At 33.1% G+C, this 21,989-nt stretch overlaps 1 protein-coding gene across 5 annotated transcripts in view; it reads right to left on the bottom strand.

The window, feature by feature from the left end:
• Positions 1-21,989, bottom strand: part of CENPK (centromere protein K) — a 62,488-nt gene that overhangs the window by 20,969 nt on the left and 19,530 nt on the right. Inside the window, exons 7-11 of one of the 5 annotated variants that reach the window (XM_001490758.6) lie at positions 15,836-15,918; positions 15,639-15,737; positions 15,165-15,291; positions 9,461-9,514; positions 3,986-7,027 (exon numbers count right to left, since the gene is read on the bottom strand). In XM_001490758.6, the coding sequence (XP_001490808.3) occupies positions 6,869-7,027; positions 9,461-9,514; positions 15,165-15,291; positions 15,639-15,737; positions 15,836-15,918 (522 nt within the window). In that variant the 3' untranslated portion in view covers positions 3,986-6,868. 5 annotated transcript variants of the gene reach the window in all.

Raw genomic sequence — 21,989 nt, 5'->3', positions numbered from 1 at the left:
TTTTTGCAGATGTTCTTTATCAAGTTAAGGAAATTCCTTTCTATTCCTAGCTTGCTGAGAGTTTTTATCATGAATGGCTGTTGGATTTTGTCAAACGGCTTTTCTGTAATCTATTGGTATGATCATATGATTTTTCTGCTTTAGTATGATGGTGTGATAGATTACATTAATTGATTTTTGAATATTGAACCATTCTTGCATACCTGTAATAAATGTGACTGGCTATGGTATATACTCTTTTGTGATACATTGTTGAATTTCATTACTTTTTTTCCCCTGTTTTTTCTCCCCAAACCCCCTTAGTATATACTTGTATGTTTTTCAGCTGTGGGTCCTTCTAGTTGTGGCATGTGGGACGCTGCCTCAGCATGGCCTGACAAGCAGTGCCATGTCCATGCCCAGGATCCCAACTGGTGAAACCCTGGGCCACCGAAGTGGAGCATGCGAACTTAAGCACTTGGCCACGGGGCCAGCCCTGAATCTCATTACTTTTCTTGAGGATTCTTGCACCTATATTCATGAGAGATATTTGTAGCTTTCCTTTCTTGTAACGTCTTTGTCTGGTTTTGGTACTGGGGTAATGCTGGCCTCATAGAACGAGTCAGAACCATTCTCTTTGCTTCTACTTTATAGAACAGATTGTAAAGAATTGGCATCATTTCCTTCTTGAATATTTGGTAGAATTCACCACTGGAACCATCTGAGCCTGATGCTTTCTGTTTTGGAAACTTATTATTTATTGATTCAATTCCTTTAATAGATATAGGCTTAAGCAAAGTAGCTATTTTCCTTTGTGTGAATTTTAGTAGATTGTCTTTCATAAAATTGTTCCATTTCATCTAAATTATAAAATTTGTGGGCATAAAGTTGTTCATAATATACCTTTATCTTCCCTGTTTTGTTTTAAACTTATTTTTTATTATCTTTTTAATCTTCCTGGGATCAGTAATGATGGTCCCTCTTAATTTCTGATATCGTAATTTTTGTTTTCTTTCTTTCTTAGTTAGCCTGGCTACAGATTTATCAATTCTATTGATATTTTCAAACAAGCAGCTTTTGGTTTCATTGATTTGCTCCACTGATTTCTCCTGTTTTCATTTTCACTGATTTCAAGTCTGATTTTTATTATTTCTTTTCTTCTGTTTACTTTGGATTTAACTTGCTCTTCTTTTTCCAGTTTCCTAAGGTGGAATCTTAGATTATTGCTTTTAGCTCTTTCATCTTTTCTAAGAAATACATTCAATGCTATAAATTTCTCTCTAAACTGTTTTTGCTGCATCTCACAAATTTTGATGAGTAGCATTTTCATTTAGTTCAAAATATTTAAAAGTTTCTCTTGAGACTTCTTTGATTTGTGTATTATTTTGGAGTGTGTTGTTTAATCTCCAAATATTGTGGGATTTTCCAGGTATCTTTCTGTTATTGGGATTTCTAGTTTAATTCTATTGTAGTCTGAGAGCATACTTTGCAGTCTATTTTTAAAAATTTATTCATGACCCAGAATGAGGTCTTAGTAAATGTTCCACGTGAACTTGAAAAGAACATGTATTCTGCTGTTACTGGATAAGTATTCTACAAATGTCAATTAGAACCAGTTGATTGATGGTGCTGTTCAGTTTAACTAAACCCTTACTAACTTTCTGCCTGCTGGACCCATCAATTACTGATACAGGAATGCTGAAGGTTCCAACTACAATAGCGAACTCAGCTATATCTTCTTGGAGTTCTATCAGTTTTTGCCTCATGTATTATGATAATGTTGTTAGGTGCAAACACATTAAGGATTATTATGTCTTCTTAGAGAATTGACCACTTTATCAATACAAAGTGCCATTCATAATTCCTGGTCATTTTCCTTGCTCTGAAGTCTGCTTTGTCTGAAATTAATATAGCTAAGTCTAGGTTTCTTTTCATTAATGTTAGCATGGTATATCTTTCTCCATCCCTTTACTTTTAATCTGAGTCTTTATATTTCAAATGCATTCTTGTAATAAACATAGTTGAGTCTTGTTTTATCAACTACTCTGACAGTCCTGTATTAATTTGTATATTCAGTCTAGTCACATTTAGTGATTATTGATATAGTTGGATTTAGATCTACCGTGTTTGTTACTGTTTTCTATTTATTGCCCTTGTTCATTTTTGTTTTCCACTTTTTTGCCTTCTCTAGTTTAAACAAGCATTTTATATGATGCTTTTCCTTAAAAACCTTTTTTTTTAGTTATTGCGCTAGAGTTTGCAATATAGACCTTAAAACTAATCCAACGTTACTTTCAAATAATATTATACCACATAACAAGTAATGCAAATACTTTATACCAGTATTTCAAATTCCTCCCACTAATCTCTTACATTTGCTGTCAATCACAGACAGACAAATACATAACATCACAGTTACTAGAGCAGAAGCCCAGGAGCAGAAATAGCCAGTGGAGCCAGTACCAGATTCCTTTTTATCCAGTACATCATGTCTGGATTAACAAAAATTAAAAGCCATAGTAAAAGACAAAAAAGGCACCTTGAAGAGAAAAAGCATAAGAACCATACTCAGATATGACAGAGATTTTGGAATGATCAGACCAGGAATTTAAAACAACTACAATTAATATGCTATAGGCTCTGATGGAAAAAGTAAATAAGGTGAAAAAATAAATAGTAATATAAGCAGAGATAAAGACTCTAAGAAAGAATCAAAAGGAAGTGCTAAAAATTAAAAACAATGTAACAGAAATGAAGAATGCTTTTGATTGGCTCACCAAGAGAGTGGGCACAGCTGAGGAAAGAATCAGTGTGCTTGAAAATGTGTCAATAGAAACTTCCAAAACTGAAATGCAGACAGAAAAAAAGAGTGACAAAGACCAGACAGAATAGCTAAGAACTATTAGATGATTACAAAAGGTTTAACATACACATCATGGGACTATCAGAAGGAGAAGAAAGGGACACGAAATATTTGAAGTAATAATGATAATGACAGATACCAAGTCACAAATCCAGGAAGCTCAGAAAACACCAAGCAGGATAAATGTCAAAAAAATCTACACAGAAGCATATCATATTCAAATTCCAGAAAAACAAAAACAAAGTATTGAAAGAAGCCAGAGGAATAAAAATCTTGAAATGGAGGAATAAGGATAAGAATTACATTAGACTTCTCTTTAGAAATCATGAAAACAAGAAAAGAGTCGAGTGAAATATTTAGTGTTTTAAAGATTAAAAACCACCAACTTAGAATTCTGTAACCAGTGAAATTATCCTTCAAGAGGGAAGGGGAAAAAAAGACTTTCACAGACAAACAAAAATTGAGGGATTTTGTTGTTAGTTGCCTTGCCTTGCAAGAAATGTTAAAAAAAATTCTTCAGAGTGAAGAAAATGATGTGGGTTAGAAACTTGGATCTACAAAAAGAAAGGAAGAGTGTTAGAGAAGGAATAAATGAAGGTAAATTAACAGGGTTGTCAATCACTTTACTTATCCATAACATATAATCACAGAATACACTGTTGATATTATGGAATAAACTGTTATGATAGATTACAAATAAGAAAAATAAAAGATTTTATTTTACTCTCACAGTACAATTAAAAGAGGCTACAGAGACCTAACTTTTTAGGTATATCTTTTAACAAATAATAGGAATGGCAAAATACAAAAAATGAAATTACTGAGACTCAAGATTCTTCTCTCTCCTTCTTTGTAACAGGTACCCTAAATTAGCTACCAACTAGAAGCAAATTCAGTACTTTCAGCAAGTTATAATGACCAAACAGACAAATATATTACAGCAGACTAACCAAAGCATTCAAGAGAATGTAAGCATTTTCCTCCCATCAGATTATGTTAGTAAGTCTAGCCCATTTGAATTATCCATAATTACATCACATATTCCTGCTACTTCCCTTGCCCAGATTCCTACATGCCTCATGTATCTATCAAAATGGCTGGCAAATATTGCTTCTTATATTGTTTAAAAGAATAGAGCACTTCTGGGGTTCAAAAGAATCATTTATTACTCAGAAAAGTTAAAAAACTATTTTAAAATTATATTAACCATAATTATCTTTCAACAAAATTAATACAGTTGAACAAATCAAATTATATTTTTATACTAAAGACTTGTATTAACATTAAACACTGTAACGCAGAAATTTTATATGGGGATAGTGAACAGATATGTAATAACCCACTGTGATGTGAATTGGCTCTGTGATTACTACAAAAGAAGATTCATTAACATGGATTTTATTATATTCTTGACACAGTTAAATGGTAGGAAAAGATGATAATGTAAGCTGAAAATTAATAGCATGTATCAAACAGTGGCTACCTCATTGGTATGGGGAACCCAAATTCCAAATGTGGTCAAAGGAAACGTAGATTTATCTGTAATATCTGTAATAATTTTTCAAAAACGAATGTATTCATTTTTTTGTATAATTGAAAATCAGATAAAAATTAAAATCTCTGAATGCCATAAAAAGGGATATTCAATCCACACAAGGTAGAAGACAAAGAACAAATGAAGAAAAATATTAAAAATAAGGTAATAGTATGCAATTTTTCACTTTACTAATTGATGCTTCTGAGTCCACATGTCATAAAAGGTTAACAATAAAGTATTGGGATGCTGCATTTAGCAAGTGGTGGCATATTGACAGACCCACAAAAACTTTAGAAAAAATACAGTCTATCAGTAGGCATCATAAGCATAAAGATTACATATTTTTAATGTTTTGATTAGAAAATACCAAAAGGGCAACAGGACATCTCATTCACCATTCTTATTTCAGTTATTATTATTAATCACTTACTAGTAAATATCAGAAAATAAAGTGAGGTAAGATATTGCATAGAATTGAAAAATATAATTCTTGGTAAAAGCAAAAAGAATTAAACTAAAAGTTAGCTAAATGAACAACAAAGTAAACTAAGGAAAATAAGGGAGTCAAAAATGTTAATATAGATGTACAACCATATAAAATACAGAATAAGACTCAAGAAGGTCATATTCAACTGGGTTGAATTTTGAACCAAATAGAGATTTAATTTCTCCCAAATCGATCCATGCATACATATCAACCAATCACAAAGTTAAATATATTTTGTGGTAGACCAAAACAAATTTTTGTTTCTAAGTTAGGCTAACATCACCATCTGGTGTGGGAAAGCTAGAATGTGGTATTACTTTCAGATATTTTGCATTATCATATTTAAGACCTGGTGAAATAAAAACAAATTCTAAGTTTTAATAGATTTCAGCGATTTTCTTAAATCAATGAAGAGTGAAAATACATACAGGTCTTCAGAACCTGAAACATTTTCTCCAACATACTCAAAACCACAAAAAGCTTTAAGGGCTGTAAGCTTAGATGGAGTACAAATCAAGACTAATTCCACTATAATTTACTTTGTTTATGATTGAGATCAAAAGTAGGCAAATAATCTTGTTATGTAAGAAGCCTGGGTTAATGAATTAAAGTAGGATGCAATCATCATAGTTTTCTTTAGAGCCTTATAAAAGACACTGTAGTAAAATGATCCTAACCAGTAGATTCTTCAGTAAAATGCAAAATGAATACTTGCCAAATAAATCATCAAGTTGTTTTTTGCTTTTATTTATTTCTTTCTGTAATTCGCAACACAGGGAAGTCCCCGACAACAGCTCTGCCTGATCTGTAGAATTACCGTCAGACTTATACTGCCAGAACCATTTCTCCCTTCTCCAGTAACTTCAAGGAATAAAAGTTGCTCATTCTTTGACTCCCAACTAGAGTATTCTAGGAAGGTACTTTATATGTCATCTTCCCATAAAAGAACTTACATTCACTAAAATATAACAGTATTTGTATTTCCTATAGAAGGGACAAAGTATACTTGGAATATTATTTGCTTACTTTAAAAAAGATGAAGTATTTAAGCAAGAAACTTGAATGATATATACTAAAAAGCATTTTCAAATGTAAAAGTACACACTAAGTCCTCTTAAAAAACTAATGATACTAAATTGGTTTGGAATTCTCTAGTGTAGCTTGTATGTAAGCCTGAATAAGTCCTATAATATTTTCATTTATCTACCTACAAAAAGCCTATTTAACTTATTAAAATATCATGCCACATCACCAAAACAGCTAGAGATTTTTAGATGACAGAATTTTATTTACAGAAAAGTCACAGTGGATAAACAAAATTTTATGAACACAATTTTGTTAGTAATGATTAACAAAGTCAAGAGTGGGTTAATATATAATATCACTTGTTATATAATATACATTAAAATATAGTTTTCATGCTATCTTTATCCATTAGTTTTTTATATTCCAATTTTTAGCAAATCTAGAAATAAGACAGTATACATGGAACAAATTTACTAAACACTTTTAAATTACACTTCCTTCTACATCAGATACTAAGTCAATTTTAAAGCCATCTGCAAATTAAAGGGCTTTCCATTATAATTCCTAAATTTAAAGGAGGTGAAGCATCAACTACAACTCAAAATGCAAAATGGAAACTGTCATAAATTTTAAAAGGAAAATATTACATTAGTAATATCATAAATTAGCAAAGAATTTTCCAAAGAATATTGCAAAAGTAAGATACATTAAATGTTTTATAATGATTAAGTCTAGAATATTTTTTACTTGCATTCTTGTCCATCTAGTTTAAAACACCAAAGCACTTCCTGAATGTGAAAGGACCATTTTTAAATGAATAGGAGATGACAGCATGTGTCATTTTAAGGATAAAAGAAAGATGGACTATGTGCTTTGATTTGCAAATAATATTCTTTATCCAAGTAATCCTCAATGTTTCCATTATCCTTGAATGACAAAATTCTTTCGAGTACTGTGTGAAAAAGAGACCATCCTTTTACTGATGGTAGGCTTCTAATCTTATTCGGGTTGGATCTTCTGGATGTCTCAAGGCAATTCCATTACGCAGGAGCAGCTCAATATATGGTGGCCAAAAAGAATCACTAATTTTGACATATGGATCATGTGGAACATCAAATAATCTATTTAAAAGAATCTAGGAAAAAATAGCATTCAAAATATACCTTACTTGGGAAAAAATTGATACAACTATAATAAGACATTAATAATGTTTTTCACCAAAGAAGGAACATTCCCTCTTTTAATAATTGAAAACATTTTCTAAAAACTTTTTAAAAGGCATTTACAATTCTCCCACTTCTCAGGATTAATAATTTCCTTAGATTAGATGTTTGGTTATAATTATTTCTTAAAAATAAAAATAAGAAACAAACAAATTTAATACTCAACAAAATATGCACAAAGTTCAAAAAACAGTTAGTATGCGTGTATTAATATTTGAGGGAAAAAGGAATCACCAACCCAATCCCCCAAAAAAGACACCTAGTCTTCTGATAAATCTTCAAAACAATATTTCTATCATCATCATTTCCTTCAACTTCATCTGGAATATCTCTGATTTCTTCACTAAGGATGTTGAGGAGTTACAATCACAAATTATAAAGTTTTGAGCATTTGTAGTAAATTATATAATCTAACATTTCCTAAACTGCTTTCAATGGAATTGGTCTCCCTAAGGATGTTCTTAGTTTTGAAAAACAGAGTTTCTATGGTCAAATAAGCTGGGGGAAAGAATGCTAACGTGCACTGAGAATCCTGTCTTTCCCAAATCCATTGGCATTGGGAAAGTTTTGTCAAGAAACACATATTTACAATTCTTTGAACACTTACGTCCTATCAAACATACTCAAAAATGCTAAATATCTATTACTCTGCCTCCTCCGCTACCACACAGCACCTTCACAAATTAAAAATCAGAACTCGGAAGGGTTAAGAATTTCCCCAAGGGGCACGTAATAAGCAGCAGATCATGGATTACACTCCATATCTCTGAATTGCCAGGCCAAAGCTTCAATTAAAAGATATAATTTTAAGGAATGAGGAAAAGAAAAAAAGCATAATTTATACAAAATAAAGTATCATAGAAATAAAATTAAACTATGAAGCTCTCATTTCAATCACGTTTCATAATAATATCAATATCTCAATACTTGAAATGAAATTTTTACCTACCATTAACTTAGCTATTTCAAGTACCACATCCTGGGTAAAAAAGTTTTTGCTCTCATTTATATTAGGTATGATAATTAAAAAATTAAATATTATTCCTACTTTAAAGCAACTGCTTATTTTAATACAATTTCAGATCTTTCTTACCTTCCATTTCTAATTTCAATTATATTAATCAAAATTCTAGTAGATCTAGAAATAATAAAATGCTAAAAGTTCAACTTCAAAATAAACACATATATTGTTTTATTTTTCACTGAATTGGAGTTTAATATTGGTTACTTTTATCATTGATAATACTAGCCTTGGAGACAAAAACGATTTCTAATTCTAAGTTTCATATGGTACCTCACAGTATACTATTCAAAAGCTACACATGTATTTCCCAGTTAAAACTTGTCAATATTTGCCACATATATGACAACTTTTATTTACGAAAAGTTAACTCATCCTTAAGAAGTAGTAGTTTCTTAGTTTCAGCATAACTTGGAGTAACTAGAAATATGTTAAAAGATTCTAATCACTAATCTAATCTAATCTAATCACTCATCTGTTCTAATTACTAATCTAATAAATATTTGTATTTTGCTTTTCAAAGCAATAATATTCCATATTAAGATATCCTGAGACAACAAAACTACTTAGCTGAATAAAAATAGACAATTTAGCATCTAATTCATAAAATTACAATGCCACAAGTTTTCTGAAATCACTCTTTCAACTCATCAGTGATGTTTAAAAGGCACATATTGTTAAACATCCTGCTCTTCATAGACTATTTTACCTTCTTCTTCACTTAATTAGCAATGCAGTGTCTATCAAGATCTTCTAAAATATTTAATATATTTGATAACTGACTGAAGTTCAAAAACATTTTTTTAAAAAGGTCAAAGATATTTTTTAAAAAAAGTAAATATCAAGCAGAAAAAAGTTGAAATTACCCAGTCTTTACATTGTGAAAAAGAGGCTGATGCATTAAGGAAAACTTTGCACAAATTTCTGCAACTTTATGAAAAGAATCGCTAACCTCACTTATGTATTTTAGATAGAATTGAGAGTTACCAACTAAAGATTCTATCAATGTAAAAGCATAGGATTTCACTGTGTAAATTCTAAATAACATCACAAAAATTTCCTTAAAGTAATAATCTTGGGAACATGATTAAGGGTTAAGACTCTAATTTCATGTTCTTTTAAAAAATTACAATATTCTTTCTAGTACTGTATAGAAAACAGAATCTAATTTTATACTAAAGATAAATTAATATAAATATATTTAACAAAGATTGGTGTATACTTTAAGAACTAAAGCAGTTCCTTTTTAAGACTGTGTATAATTGTTCACAAATCACTAACTAAGAGACAGCTTCAAGACAAAACAACTACACAAAACACTTACCTCTAACATTTCATGCAGTGTTATCAGCTGTGCAGTGGATTCTTGAACGTTTTTCTTTGAGAGAAATGTGAATAACAAACAATTAACATTTCAGTTCTGCAAGTGGCAGAACAGTAGGATGCATTATTTACAAAATTTAAAAAATATTTAATTGTTATGGTACAAGGTACACTAAAACCAAACATTGATAATTAGATGGTTTTAAAAGAATTCTGAAAGTAAACAACCTGCTTGTACTAAACAGTCAGGTTCATAAAAATGCAGTTGAAACAACCTTTAAGACAGTGAAATCTTTTGTAATTACTAGAAGATACAATTCAAACTACCTGTAAATATAAAATAGATAAATTATATTAAATATATTGTATATACTCATATTTAAAAAACCTATTGTTTGAACTCCTCAACCAAAATATCCCAAACAAATGACATTCCAAACTGTATTTATACAGCTTCAGGACAGGAAAACTTGCATCCCAGGGAGCCCTGTTTATCTTTGAATAGTTCTTGATGGTTCATGTTAACTCACCTCACTGGTTCTTTTTTCCTTGGAATGACAGAGAATAAATCTTATTCCAATTCCATCCAAGAGTTCCTCCAATATTTGAAGACAGCTATTATGAGCCTCAAGTCTTCTCCATGTTAATCATGATCAGTTCCTTCAATTATTCTTCATAAGCCATAGACTTGTGGCCCCTCAATATGATGGTTGATCTCTGAATGTGCTCTAATTTGTCTATTTTTTTTTTTATAATGCAGTCTCCACAATGATCTCGGTGTGATTCGAACACCAAAGATGAAAAGGAAGACTCACTTCCATACTTGTAGATGACAGAATTCTATTTATTAAGTTTAAGATTGCATTAGCTCTTGGACATCTATTTCATCTTACTGACATCTATCTGAACATACTATCGTCTAAAATGCCAAAGTCTCTTTCATACATCTACCTAAGTTATGTCTCCTCCATCTTTTTTTTTTTTTTTTGGTGAGGAAGATTGGCCTTGGGCTAACATCTGTTGCCAATCTTCCTCTTTGTGTTTGAGGAAGATTGTCACTGAGCTAACATCTGTGCCAATACTCCTCTATTTTGTATGTGGGATGCTGCCACAGCATAGCTTGATGAGCAGTGTGTAGGTCTGCACCCGGGGTTCTGAACCCACAAACCCTGGGCCATGGAAGCAGAACAAGCAAACTAAACCACTAGGCCACCAGGCCAACCCTGTCACCTTCATTCTTTAATGTTTTAAATCCAAGAAAGATATTCTATGTACCTTCACTAAATATCATCCTATTTCATTTGGCCTAGTTCGTAGCCTGCTAAAAAATATAGTCCTAATTCTGTCATCCAATATATTTACTATCTAGCCTTCTTAATTTCATATCATTTGCAAATTTTGACAATCATGTCTTATACCTCTTTATCCAAATTACTGTTAAAAATGTTCAATAGGTGGCCACCCTGTGGCCACGGGGTTAAGTTTGCACACTCCACTTCAGCAGCCCAGGGTTTCGCTGCTTCAGATCCTGGGCACAAACCTAGCACCACTCATCAAGCCATGCTGAGGCAGTCTCCCATATAGCAGAGCTAGAAGGACCTACAACTAGAATACACAACTATATACTGGGGGATCTTTGGGGAGAAGAAGAAAAAAAGAAGATTAGCAACAGATGTTCGCTCAGGTGCCAATCTTAAAAAAAAAAGAAAACGTGTTCAATAGGACAAGGCTCTAACGATAACTGGTAGAAATCTCCTTCCAAAATAATACTAATCCTAATCAGCAGCTTTTGAGTTCAGACATTCTACTAATTGCAAAGTCACCTGTTATAGTGACAGAACTTTCCTGAAACTGGTCAAAGATTACCATGAAGTTCTTATAAAGTCTTAAAGAAATACAAATATATTAGAGAAATAGTAAAATAACCCTGACAAAAATAAACGTGATTTCTGGGCTGGCCTGGCAGCGTAGTGGTTGGGTTTGTGCACTCTGCTTCAGCTGCCTGGGGTTTGTGGGTTTGGATCCCAGGCATGGACCTCCACCACTCATCAAGCCATGCCGTGGTAGCAACCCACATACAAAACAGAAGAAGACTGCCACAGATGTTAGCTCAGAGACAATCTTCCTCAAGCAAAAAGAGGACAATTGGCAACAGATGTTAGCTCAGGGCCAATCTTCCTCATAAACACACAAAAAAATGTGATTCCTGAGTAAAGATAGTACAGCTGGATCTCAAAATATCCTGACCTCTACTATCTTACTAAGTGGAAGAGTAGTAAAATGCAGCATATGATTTACCAGTGATGAAAGAAAACCCAATTATAAAATTGACAAATAAGCAGCAGCAAAGCACAGATTAAAATTAAAGGTTTGAGACAATCAAAGAAAATGCAGAAGAAAAATATAATGAAAGCAAGTAAAGAAAAAAAAGTTTCAACATAAGGATATGATAAACAATGTAAGATACATAAAATAAAATGTCTGTAAAATGAAATGCGACCTAAATCTGCCCCTGGAAATAATATATCTTCAAAGCAAAACTGATACTGAATGATCAACATCATGATATATCCCTGTTACATTTCTGAAGTTCAAAGATAAAGAACTCCTCAGGCCTACAGTCAGAGGCAGCCAGACATCTACGGGCTGGCTTCAGACTTCTCCACAGCACAATCCATCTCAGAAGAAGGGAGCAATCCCTACCAAGCCTTGAGATTTTAAAAAAATGTGCCAAAGATATCCTTTGAGTATAAAGGCAAATAAAGTATTTTCAGTATTCAAGAATTCAAGTATTTTGAATTCAAGAATTCAAAAAATAAGACACCCAGGAATTCTTCTTCAATAAATTACTTGTCAAAGAAACCCATCAAATCAAATGATGGATTAAACTTGAGAACTCAAAAATGAATAGTACAAGATGACAAGCATTGAATCCAATACAATGTAGAATAAAGACTAAACATATACACGAATGATGGTATCAGGATAGAATATAAATGAGGGTATAGGAGGGAGAATGTTAATTTCCTCACCTTTCATAGCAGGAAGTCTATTAATACTACTCAAAATTAAAAGATGAAATTAAGCAAACTATTATAATCTTTAATAATGTTTTTCATAATTTGTTTTCTTTACATTAGGGATCTCTCCAGAACTAAAATCACTTGAAGCAAAGAAATATTTATCTCAGTTCAACAATTCATCCTCACTTATTTTTCTTCTATCAAATTTAAGTAAAATTACATATAATACTTATTTTATATTAGCTTGTACAAAACTACATTGATCCACCCATCCATTCATGTTTCTATACATATACGTATTCAGGAAGATGTTTCATATGACATTCATCTAATAATAATGATCTGGTAGAGGGATTTTGGTTGTTTCTTTCTCCTTTGTACACATCTTTGAATAATAAAGTCCAGTGTTATGAACTGAACTGTGCCTCACAAAATTCATATGTTGAAGTCCTAATCCATAATGTGACAATATTTAGAGATAGAGCCTTCAAAGAGATAATTAAGGTTAAATACAGTCATGAGGGTGGGACCCTAATCCAATTGAACTGGTGTCCTTATAATAAGGACTTATGATAAGGACTCTACACTCACACAGAGTAAAAGCCATGTGAGGACACAGCGAGAAGGCAGCAGCCACAGAAAGGAAGAAAGGCCTCAGCAGAAACCAACCCCTAATGGCACCTTGATCTTGGACTTCTAGCCTCCAGAACTGTGAAAAAATAAATTTCTTTTGTTTAAGCCACTGAGAGTCTATGATATTTTGTTATGGCAGCTTCAGCCGAGTATACATCCAGTATTAGTGCGTGAGAGAGAAAGCAATCGATTATTTTGTAACATGTATTAATAGTTCGTATACTTCATTAAAAAAAGAGCTAGCTTAATGGCTTCCAGTGATCAATGCTTCCTTTTCAGAACGCCTCAAACTTCTGGTTCTATTGTGGAGAAACTTAATAGGTTAAAAAAATTTTTGAAAAAAAGAGAGATTAGGATCAAAAAGTCAGTCAGTGAGTTACTGTAGGAATATGATCATTAAGCATCAAGCAATCATGAACTTAATGAAATGATTAACGGCAGGCTGTCAACAATTTCAGAAATGAATACGGGGTATAAATAACAGAGAGAATGGCTGACATAGTCCATAATAAATGTAAAGCCTACTGAAAGTTACAAAGAAGAAAGGGAAGAATAAAAAAAACCACACATTCTAAGAAAACTTTTTCTCCTTTTCCTAATATATTCACAGTCATTCAATAAACATGAACTCAGAAAGGTACTATAATAGATATGCAAGATAGTAGAGATACAGAGATGAGTTAAACACATCAAAGAGTTCACAGTGCATGGTGGGCAAACAGGGAGTCAGACATAATGATCATCACAAAATGAGATGACAAATGCTAATAAAATAACACGTAAACTTCATTCCATGCTTCACACAAAAGACGATGTTTGATGGGCTGGCCCAGTGGTGCAGCCATTAAGTGCACACGTTTCGCTTCGGCAGCCCAGGATTCACTGATGTGGATCCTGGGTGCAGACATGGCACTGCTTGGCAAGCCATGCTGTGGTAGGCATCCCACATATAAAGTAGAGGAAGATGGGCCTGGATGTTAGCTCAGGGCCAGTCTTCCTCAGCAAAAAGAGGAGGATTGGCAGCAATTAGCTCACAGCTAATCTTCCTCAAAAAAATAAATAAATAATTTTTTTAAAAAACAGATGACGTTTCAGTTGCCTTAAGTAGGAATTTGTTATCCTCACAGATAGGAAGTGTCTTGTAAGGGAATAGAAAGTATAAGGCACAAAAAAGTGACATGTCATTGCGTATTTGCTGGAACTACAATAGCAAGACTGAATGAATTCATGCAAGCAGTGGGTAAAGAAGGTTGAAAAGGAGGCTAAAGAAACAAAGTCCAGAATATAAACTTCATCCTACAGGGAGCTATCAAAAGTTTTGTTTAAAAATGATTAAACTATATTTTTTTAGAAAGATCATTCCGGTGCCAGTTTCAATGCCTATTCCATTTCCACAAGTTCTCTATATTTAAACTATATACTTTTTTAAAAACAGGAATCAAAGTAGTTGCTCCCAATCTTCTGTCATCCAATGAAATATTTATTGCTTTTGTGGAAAAGGTTTATTCCATCATAACTACTATTAAAATAGCCAATAACTTACATTAACTAACAGATTTTAAACAACATTCTTCCAATTTTAAAAGTTACATATGTTCATCATGGAAAATTTGGAAAATAGTGAAAACAAAAGCAAATCTGACATATAATCTTTGCCTCCACACATAAGAACTGTTACATTTTTTGGTACAAATTAGACTCATACAATTAAATCATCTGTGTTTTATCCACTTAACAATAAATTGTGAGCATTTCATTAACTCCTTCAATAATATTCAATACATTATTTTTTAAATCTGCATGTTTTTCCCAATCATATGGATAAAATATAAAAAATGTATTTAATCCTATTTTATTGAACAACTAGGTTGCTTCTAATTTTTCAATAAATATTATAATGTGATGGAATATTTCTGTACATGTATCTCTGTGTGTATCTTTGAAATGCATAATAAAACATAAAAAAGTTTATCAGAAAATTTACATTTGCACCTATCTGAAACAATTTCAGATATGAATATCTACATGAATGTCTTCTCTAAAACTTACCTTTTTCTTTTTAACATTTCTATCAGGCAGAGGAAAATGGTCTTCTAGAAACTCACCCAAGGTAATCAAGAGTTTCTCCTTATATTCTTTTATATCATGCATTTTAGTTTTTAGTTCATTAAAGATTCTAATAGATTTAAAAAACAATAAGAGAAATATTTCAGTGATAAAATACATAAGAATATATAACTGATTACATATAAAGTTGATCAAAAACTTTGTTCAAACTTCATTTGTTCAAACCAAATAACTAGCTTTATGAAAGTAACACACTCTACTTAACATGTAGGGAAACTAAAGGTACAACCAGGTTAAGTTATTCATAAAAGATCATGTAACTGATAGTTGGCAAAAGGTAGAGTAAGACTCACGATTTCTGGTGTAATTTACCTTCTTTTCATCTACATATTACATGTAACATAAAAAAGAAAATATTTTCTCCTATTTTAAATAGCTAGAATACAAAATTAATACCTTGATTCAGAAACTGTCACAACCTGCTGTTTCAATTCCTTGTGTAGTACATTAAGAGATTCCAGGAGCTGTTGCTGTTCTTTCAACCATTGTTGCTCCCTTTAAATATGGACAACAAAACAAACAATAGCCAAATAAAACATTAATGCCAATTCAACATATATCAATGATTAATGGTAATTATAACATAAATATACCTTTCCAGGTCTTCCTTTAACTTTTCATTCTTTGACTGAATAGTGGAGAGTACCAATTCAAGATCATGTCTCAATTTTTGGAACTAGAACAAAATAATTCAAGTTAATTGCTTAGTCTTTCATCACATAAATAGTTGTATTTCTAAATGATAGTGAAATTTACATATTGGTCTAGAATACATATTCAGAAGTCAACAGCAAAAAAGCCTAGCAGAAAGTCTTTGAAAGGGAAATATACAACAGGTACTAAGTTCTTTGTAACATTTCATTGTTAAATTCAAAAATATAAGAAAGTGTTTTGAGAAATGTATTTCAATTTCATATTTAAGGCAATTTGGTAAGTTTTCATTAATCAAGTGGATTAGGTCTCTTTTCTAAGGAGACTACACAAACACAGACACAAATGAATATCACTCATTAAACAAATATTTATTGATCAGTTATTGATTACCAGGCACTGTTGAAGGAGTCAGGCACGTAAAGGTGAACAGAACAAAGAGGGCAATCCAGAGCAACAAATATATAACTTAAGTGACTGATAAGTGATAAGTACCAAGAAGAAAAAAAATACATCAAAGTAAGAGTACAGAAGGAAGAGCAGGGATGGTTCTTTTACGTATTATACTATGGAAAGATCTCTCTGATCTGGTTAACAGCTTAGCAACAAAGTAAGAAGGCAAGAGATAAGCCATGTCATTATCTAGCAAAAGAATGTTCCAGGCAGAGGGCCTCATAAGTACAAAGGCCCTGAGGCAGGAGTGTGGTTGAGGTATTTGAGGATCAAAGAAGACTGTGGTTATAGGAAATTACAATAAACTCTAGACTTTGTCTAGTGTCCTTTTGTTTCTAGAACACATTAGCTAGTGTTCCATTCTCCTGATGTCAAGAGTTTCCATTAGCTTTTTCTAAATCTGAATCAGTAATAAGTTAAGGATGTATATTATAAATCCTAGAGCAACCATGAAAAAATGAAAAGATGTAAGTAATAAGCCAATAGTGTAAATAAAATGGGTTTATTTTTTTAAATATGCAATTAATTCAAGAAAGTGGGAAAAGAGGAAAACAGGAACAGGGAAAAGGTAGGACAAATAGGAAAGAAAAATCAAGAATGTAGATTTCAATGTGACCATACTGATATTACACTAGATATGATCTAACAATGAAATTAAACTAAAAATTCATAATAGAAAGATTTTTGGAAAATTTTCCAAATATTTGGATACTAAAAACACACTTTTTTTTTTTTATTGAGTTAATGATAGGTTACAATCTTGTGAAATGTCAGTTGTACATTAATGTTTGTCAGTCATGTTGTAGGTGCACCACTTCACCCTTTGTGCCCACCCCCCACCCCACATTTCCCCTGGTATCCACTAAACTGTTCTTGGTCCATAATTTCAAATTCCTCATATGAGTGGAGTCATACACAGATTAACCTTCTCTCGCTGGCTTATTTCACTTAACATAATTCCCTCAAGGTCCATCCATGAGATTGCAAATGGAATGTTTTTGTTCTGTTTTACAGCTGAGTAGTATTCCATTGTATATATGTACCACATCTTCTTTATCCATTCGTCTGTTGATGGACACTTAGGTTGCTTCCACGTCTTGGCTATTGTAAACAGTGCTGCAATAAACATTGGGGTGCATAGGACTTTTGGGATTGCTGACTTCAAGCTCTTTGGATAAATACCCAGTAGTGGGATGGCTGGATCGTATGCTAGTTCTATTTTTAATTTTTTGAGAAATCTCCGTACTGTTTTCCATCGTGGCTGAACCAGTTTGCATTCCCACCAACAGTGTATGAGGGTTCCTTTTTCTCCGCAACCTTTCCAACATTTGTTGCTCTTAGTTTTAGACACTTTTGTCATTCTAACGGGTGTAAGGTTACATCTTAGTGTAGTTTTGATTTGCATTTCCCTAATGATCAGCGATGCTGAGCATCTTTTCATGTGCCTGTTGGCCATCTGTACATCTTCTTTGCAGCAATGTCTGTTCATGTCTCCAGCCCATTTTTTGATTGGGTTGTTTGATGTTTTGTGGTTGAGTTGCGAGAGTTCTTTATATATTAAGGATATTAAGCCTTTGTCAGATATATGACTTGCAAATACTATATGTTGCAAATGCTATAGTTGAATATTTGCTATCCTGTTCTGGTTCTATCCATCAGTCTCCCTAGTCTGTGGATTGTGTCCCCTTTCTCCCTTTTTTCTTTTTTCAAGTATGAGAGCCTTCTTGAGGATTTCTTGTAATGGAGGGCTTCTAGTTACAAATTCCCTTAACTTTTGTTTGTCTGGAAAAGATTTAATTTCTCCCTCATATCTGAAGGAAATTCTTGCTGGATAGAGTATTCTTGGCTGAAGATTTTTATCCTTTAAAGCTTTGAATATGTCACTCCATTCTCTCCTAGCTTGTAAGGTTTCTGTAGAGAAATCCGCTGACAGTCTGATAGCGGCTCCTTTATAGGTTATTCTCTTTGTTTTTCTTATTCCCCTGAGTATTCTTTCCTTATCCTTCCTTTTTGCCAATTTTACTACTATGTGCCTTGCAGTATGTCTTCTTACACTGACAAATCTAGGAGATCTAAAACCATCCTCCACACACATTTCTCTGTCGATCCCTAGATTTGGGAAGTTCTCTTCAATAATTTTGTTAAGCACACTGTCTGCTCCATTTTCCTTTTCCACATTCTCAGGAATTCCTATGATCCTTATGTTCTTACTCCTCATTGAATCCATTATCTCTTGGAGATTTTCCTCATTTTTTTTTAATTCTTAGTTCTCTTTCTTCCTCTGTCTGGAGCCATTCAGCCTGTCTATCTTCAATTATGTTAATTTGCTCTTCTATGGTGTCTACACGGGCATTCAGGGAATCCGTATTCTGTTTTATCTAGTCCATTGTGTTTTTCATCTCAAGTAATTCTGTTTGATTCTTGTTTATGATTTCAATCTCTTTTGTGAAGGAACTCCAGAACTCGGCTTGTTTCTCTATCTTTCTCTCTACCTCTTTGAGTTTTTTGATTATAGCTGCTCTGAACTCATTATCACTTAGTTTACCTAATTCCAAGTCCTCAGGACTTATTTCTATGTTTTTATTGTTTTCCTTCTGGTCTGGGGCTTTTATAAATTGCTGGATGGTAGAGGAGCGGTTTTTTTCGCATGGTGGTAGCATTCGGTTGCAGTTACAACCTGTCGCCACTAGATGGGGGTCGAGAGCCACGCGTTGTGAGCTCTCCGCCTTCGGGCAAGATGGCTGCGCCCACTGGCTTTGCCAGGAGGGAGGGGCTGTTACTCACACGCGCCGGTCTGTGTTCAGATCAGTTCTGTTCTCTGGTCTCCCGAGGCCCTTGGTTTATGGGGTCCCCGCGGACGGAAGCTTTCCCCCCCGTCAGCGGGTCTCCACTGAACCAGGGCAGGAGCCCTGGATGATCCCCGGTCGCGCAGCCCCTCCCCCACTCCCTCCTGACCCACGCAGCAATCGCAGACTCTAGAGGAGGATGCGATGTTCTCTCCCACCGTTCCAGCGCCACCGAGGCTGTAAGTAGGGTTTATGATCTCCGCCTTCTTGGTATTGTAGGTCTCTAACATGTTGGCATTATGTTTATTCTCTGAAATTCAGTTTTTCCAATCCTTTGTTGTATTTTGGAGGGGAGAGAATCCCGGGTCAGCTCACCCCACCATTTTGCTCCACCCCCTCACTAAAAACACACTTCTAAATAATCATTGGGTCAAAGAAGCAATCAAAAGGGAAATAAGAAATTATTATGAACTGTCTGAAAATAAAATATAATCAAAATTTCTGGGATGAAGCAAAAGCACTCAGATGAGAATTTATAGCACTAAACGCCTATTTTAGAAAAAAGAAAGCTCTCAAATTAATGTCCTCAGCTTCCACCCTAAGAAACTAGAAAAAGAGCAAATAAAACCGAACATAAACTGAAGGAAAAAATGATTAAAAACTTAAATCAGTATAATAGAAAAACAAAAAGAAAACGGGAGAATCAATGAAACACAAAGCTCATTCTTTGAGAATTTCGACAAAATTACCCAGACTAATTACAGGAGAAAAAAGGACACAAATCACCAACATGAGGAACGAGAAAGGTGACATTACTAAAAACATTAATACAATAATGGGGGAATGCTTTGAACAATTTTATGTCAATAAATTTGACAAATTAGATGAGATGAACAAACTCTTTGAAAGATACAACCTACCAAATCTCATTCAGAGAAAAATAGAAAACCTGACTAACCATAAAGAAATTGAATTTGTAGTAAAAAATTTTCCCACAAAGAAAACTCTAGGCCCTGATGATTTCACTTGTGAATTCTAACAAATGTTTAAAAAATTATTAATACTGAATCTATACAAACTCTTCTGAAGAGGACAGAATACTTCTCAACTCATTCTTTGAGGCTGATATCACCATGATATCAAAGCCAGACAAAAATGTCACAAGAAAAGAAAACCACAGACCAATATATCTCATAAACACAGATGCAAAAATCTTAATAAAAATCCATCAATAAATAAAAAAGATTAATACATTATGGCAAAGTGGGACTTATTCTAGGAATGCATAGTAAACAGTTAAAATCAATATTAAAAGATCAATGAATTTACTACATCAACAGACTAAAAAAAAATTTGATCTCAATGAACTCAGAAAGAATGAGTGACAAAATTCAAAGTTAATTCATGATTTAAAAAAAAAGACGACTTCATAAATTGTAACAAAAGGTAATTTCCTCAACTTAACCAAGGGCATATATGAAAAACCTACTGCTAACATGACACTTAATGGTGAAAGAGCAAGTGCTATCTACTAAGATCAGGAACAAGGCAAAAGTGTCCATTCTCACCACTTTTATTCCATATATTACTAAATGTTCTAGGACAGTACAATAAATCAAGAAAAAGATAAAAAAAGCATCCAGATGGAAAGGAATAAGAAAAACTGCCTTTGATGTCAGATGACATGACTACCTGTGTAGAAAATCCTACATAATCTACAAAAAAGCTACTAGAATAAAGGGGTTTATCATGCTCACTAGATACAGGATTAATATAAAAATATTAACTGTATTTGTATGTATCAGCAATAAATAATTGGAAACCGAAATTTAAAAAAAGAATACCATTTTAAAAGCATCAAAAATATGATATAGTTGGGCCAGCCCCAGTGGCCTAGTGGTTAAGTTTGGTGTGCTCTGCTTCGGTGGCCCAGGTTCGGTTGCTGGGCATGGACCTACACCACTCTTTTGTCAGTGACATGTTGTCACTGTGGCTCACATAAAAAAAGGAAGATTGGCAACAGATGTTAGCTCAGGGTGGATCTTCCTCAGCAAAAAGAGGAAGATTGGCAATAGATGTTAGCTCAGGGTGGATCTTCCTCAGCAAAAGAAAAAAAAAGAGAAAGCAATACTAAAGAGATGAATTTGACAAAACATGTACAGGACCTGTACACTTTTATTATAATTTATGAAGTCTTTTTTTAATTCATGAATTAACATTCAATTTTGTCAATTATTCTTTTCTGAATTCATTGAGGTGATCAAACGATTTTTTTCTTCTTTTAGTCTGTTGATATAGTAAATTACAAAACATGGGTGAGATAAATTTTCTAAATACCAAACAAATGGAAACCTAAATAATTGCAGAGATCATAGAGTGCTCACGGATCTGAACTGAGACTCAATATGTTAAAGATACCAGTTCTCCTCAAATTAAACTATAGATTCAGGGTAATCTCAATCAAGATTCCAGTAAACCTTTTTACGGGATAGAGTGACAAGCCAACTCTAATTTATATGAAAATATGAAACAATTTTGGTAAAGAACAACAAAGTCAGAGAACTCATACCATTTAATTTCAAGACTGATAAAGCTGCAGTAGATTAAACACTGTCCTACTGGGCCTGAAGAGAAAAACATAGAACAAAGGAAGAGAACTATCCACAGTGCAGAAATGGAGAACAAAGGGAGAGTCTAGAAATAGATCCAATTAATTTTCAATAAATGTGCAAAGGAAATTCAAGAGAAAGGATCATTTTTTCAACAACTTGTGCTGAAACAATTAGTATCCATATTAAAAAAAACCTTTATCAATAACTCATTCCATATACAAACATTGTTTCAAAATGTATCACAG

This window comes from Equus caballus, chromosome 21 (assembly GCF_041296265.1).
Source record: "Equus caballus isolate H_3958 breed thoroughbred chromosome 21, TB-T2T, whole genome shotgun sequence".
Taxonomy (NCBI): Eukaryota; Metazoa; Chordata; class Mammalia; order Perissodactyla; family Equidae; genus Equus; species Equus caballus.
Note: the sequence above shows the minus strand (reverse complement) of the source record. Positions and strands in the feature narration are given on the sequence as shown.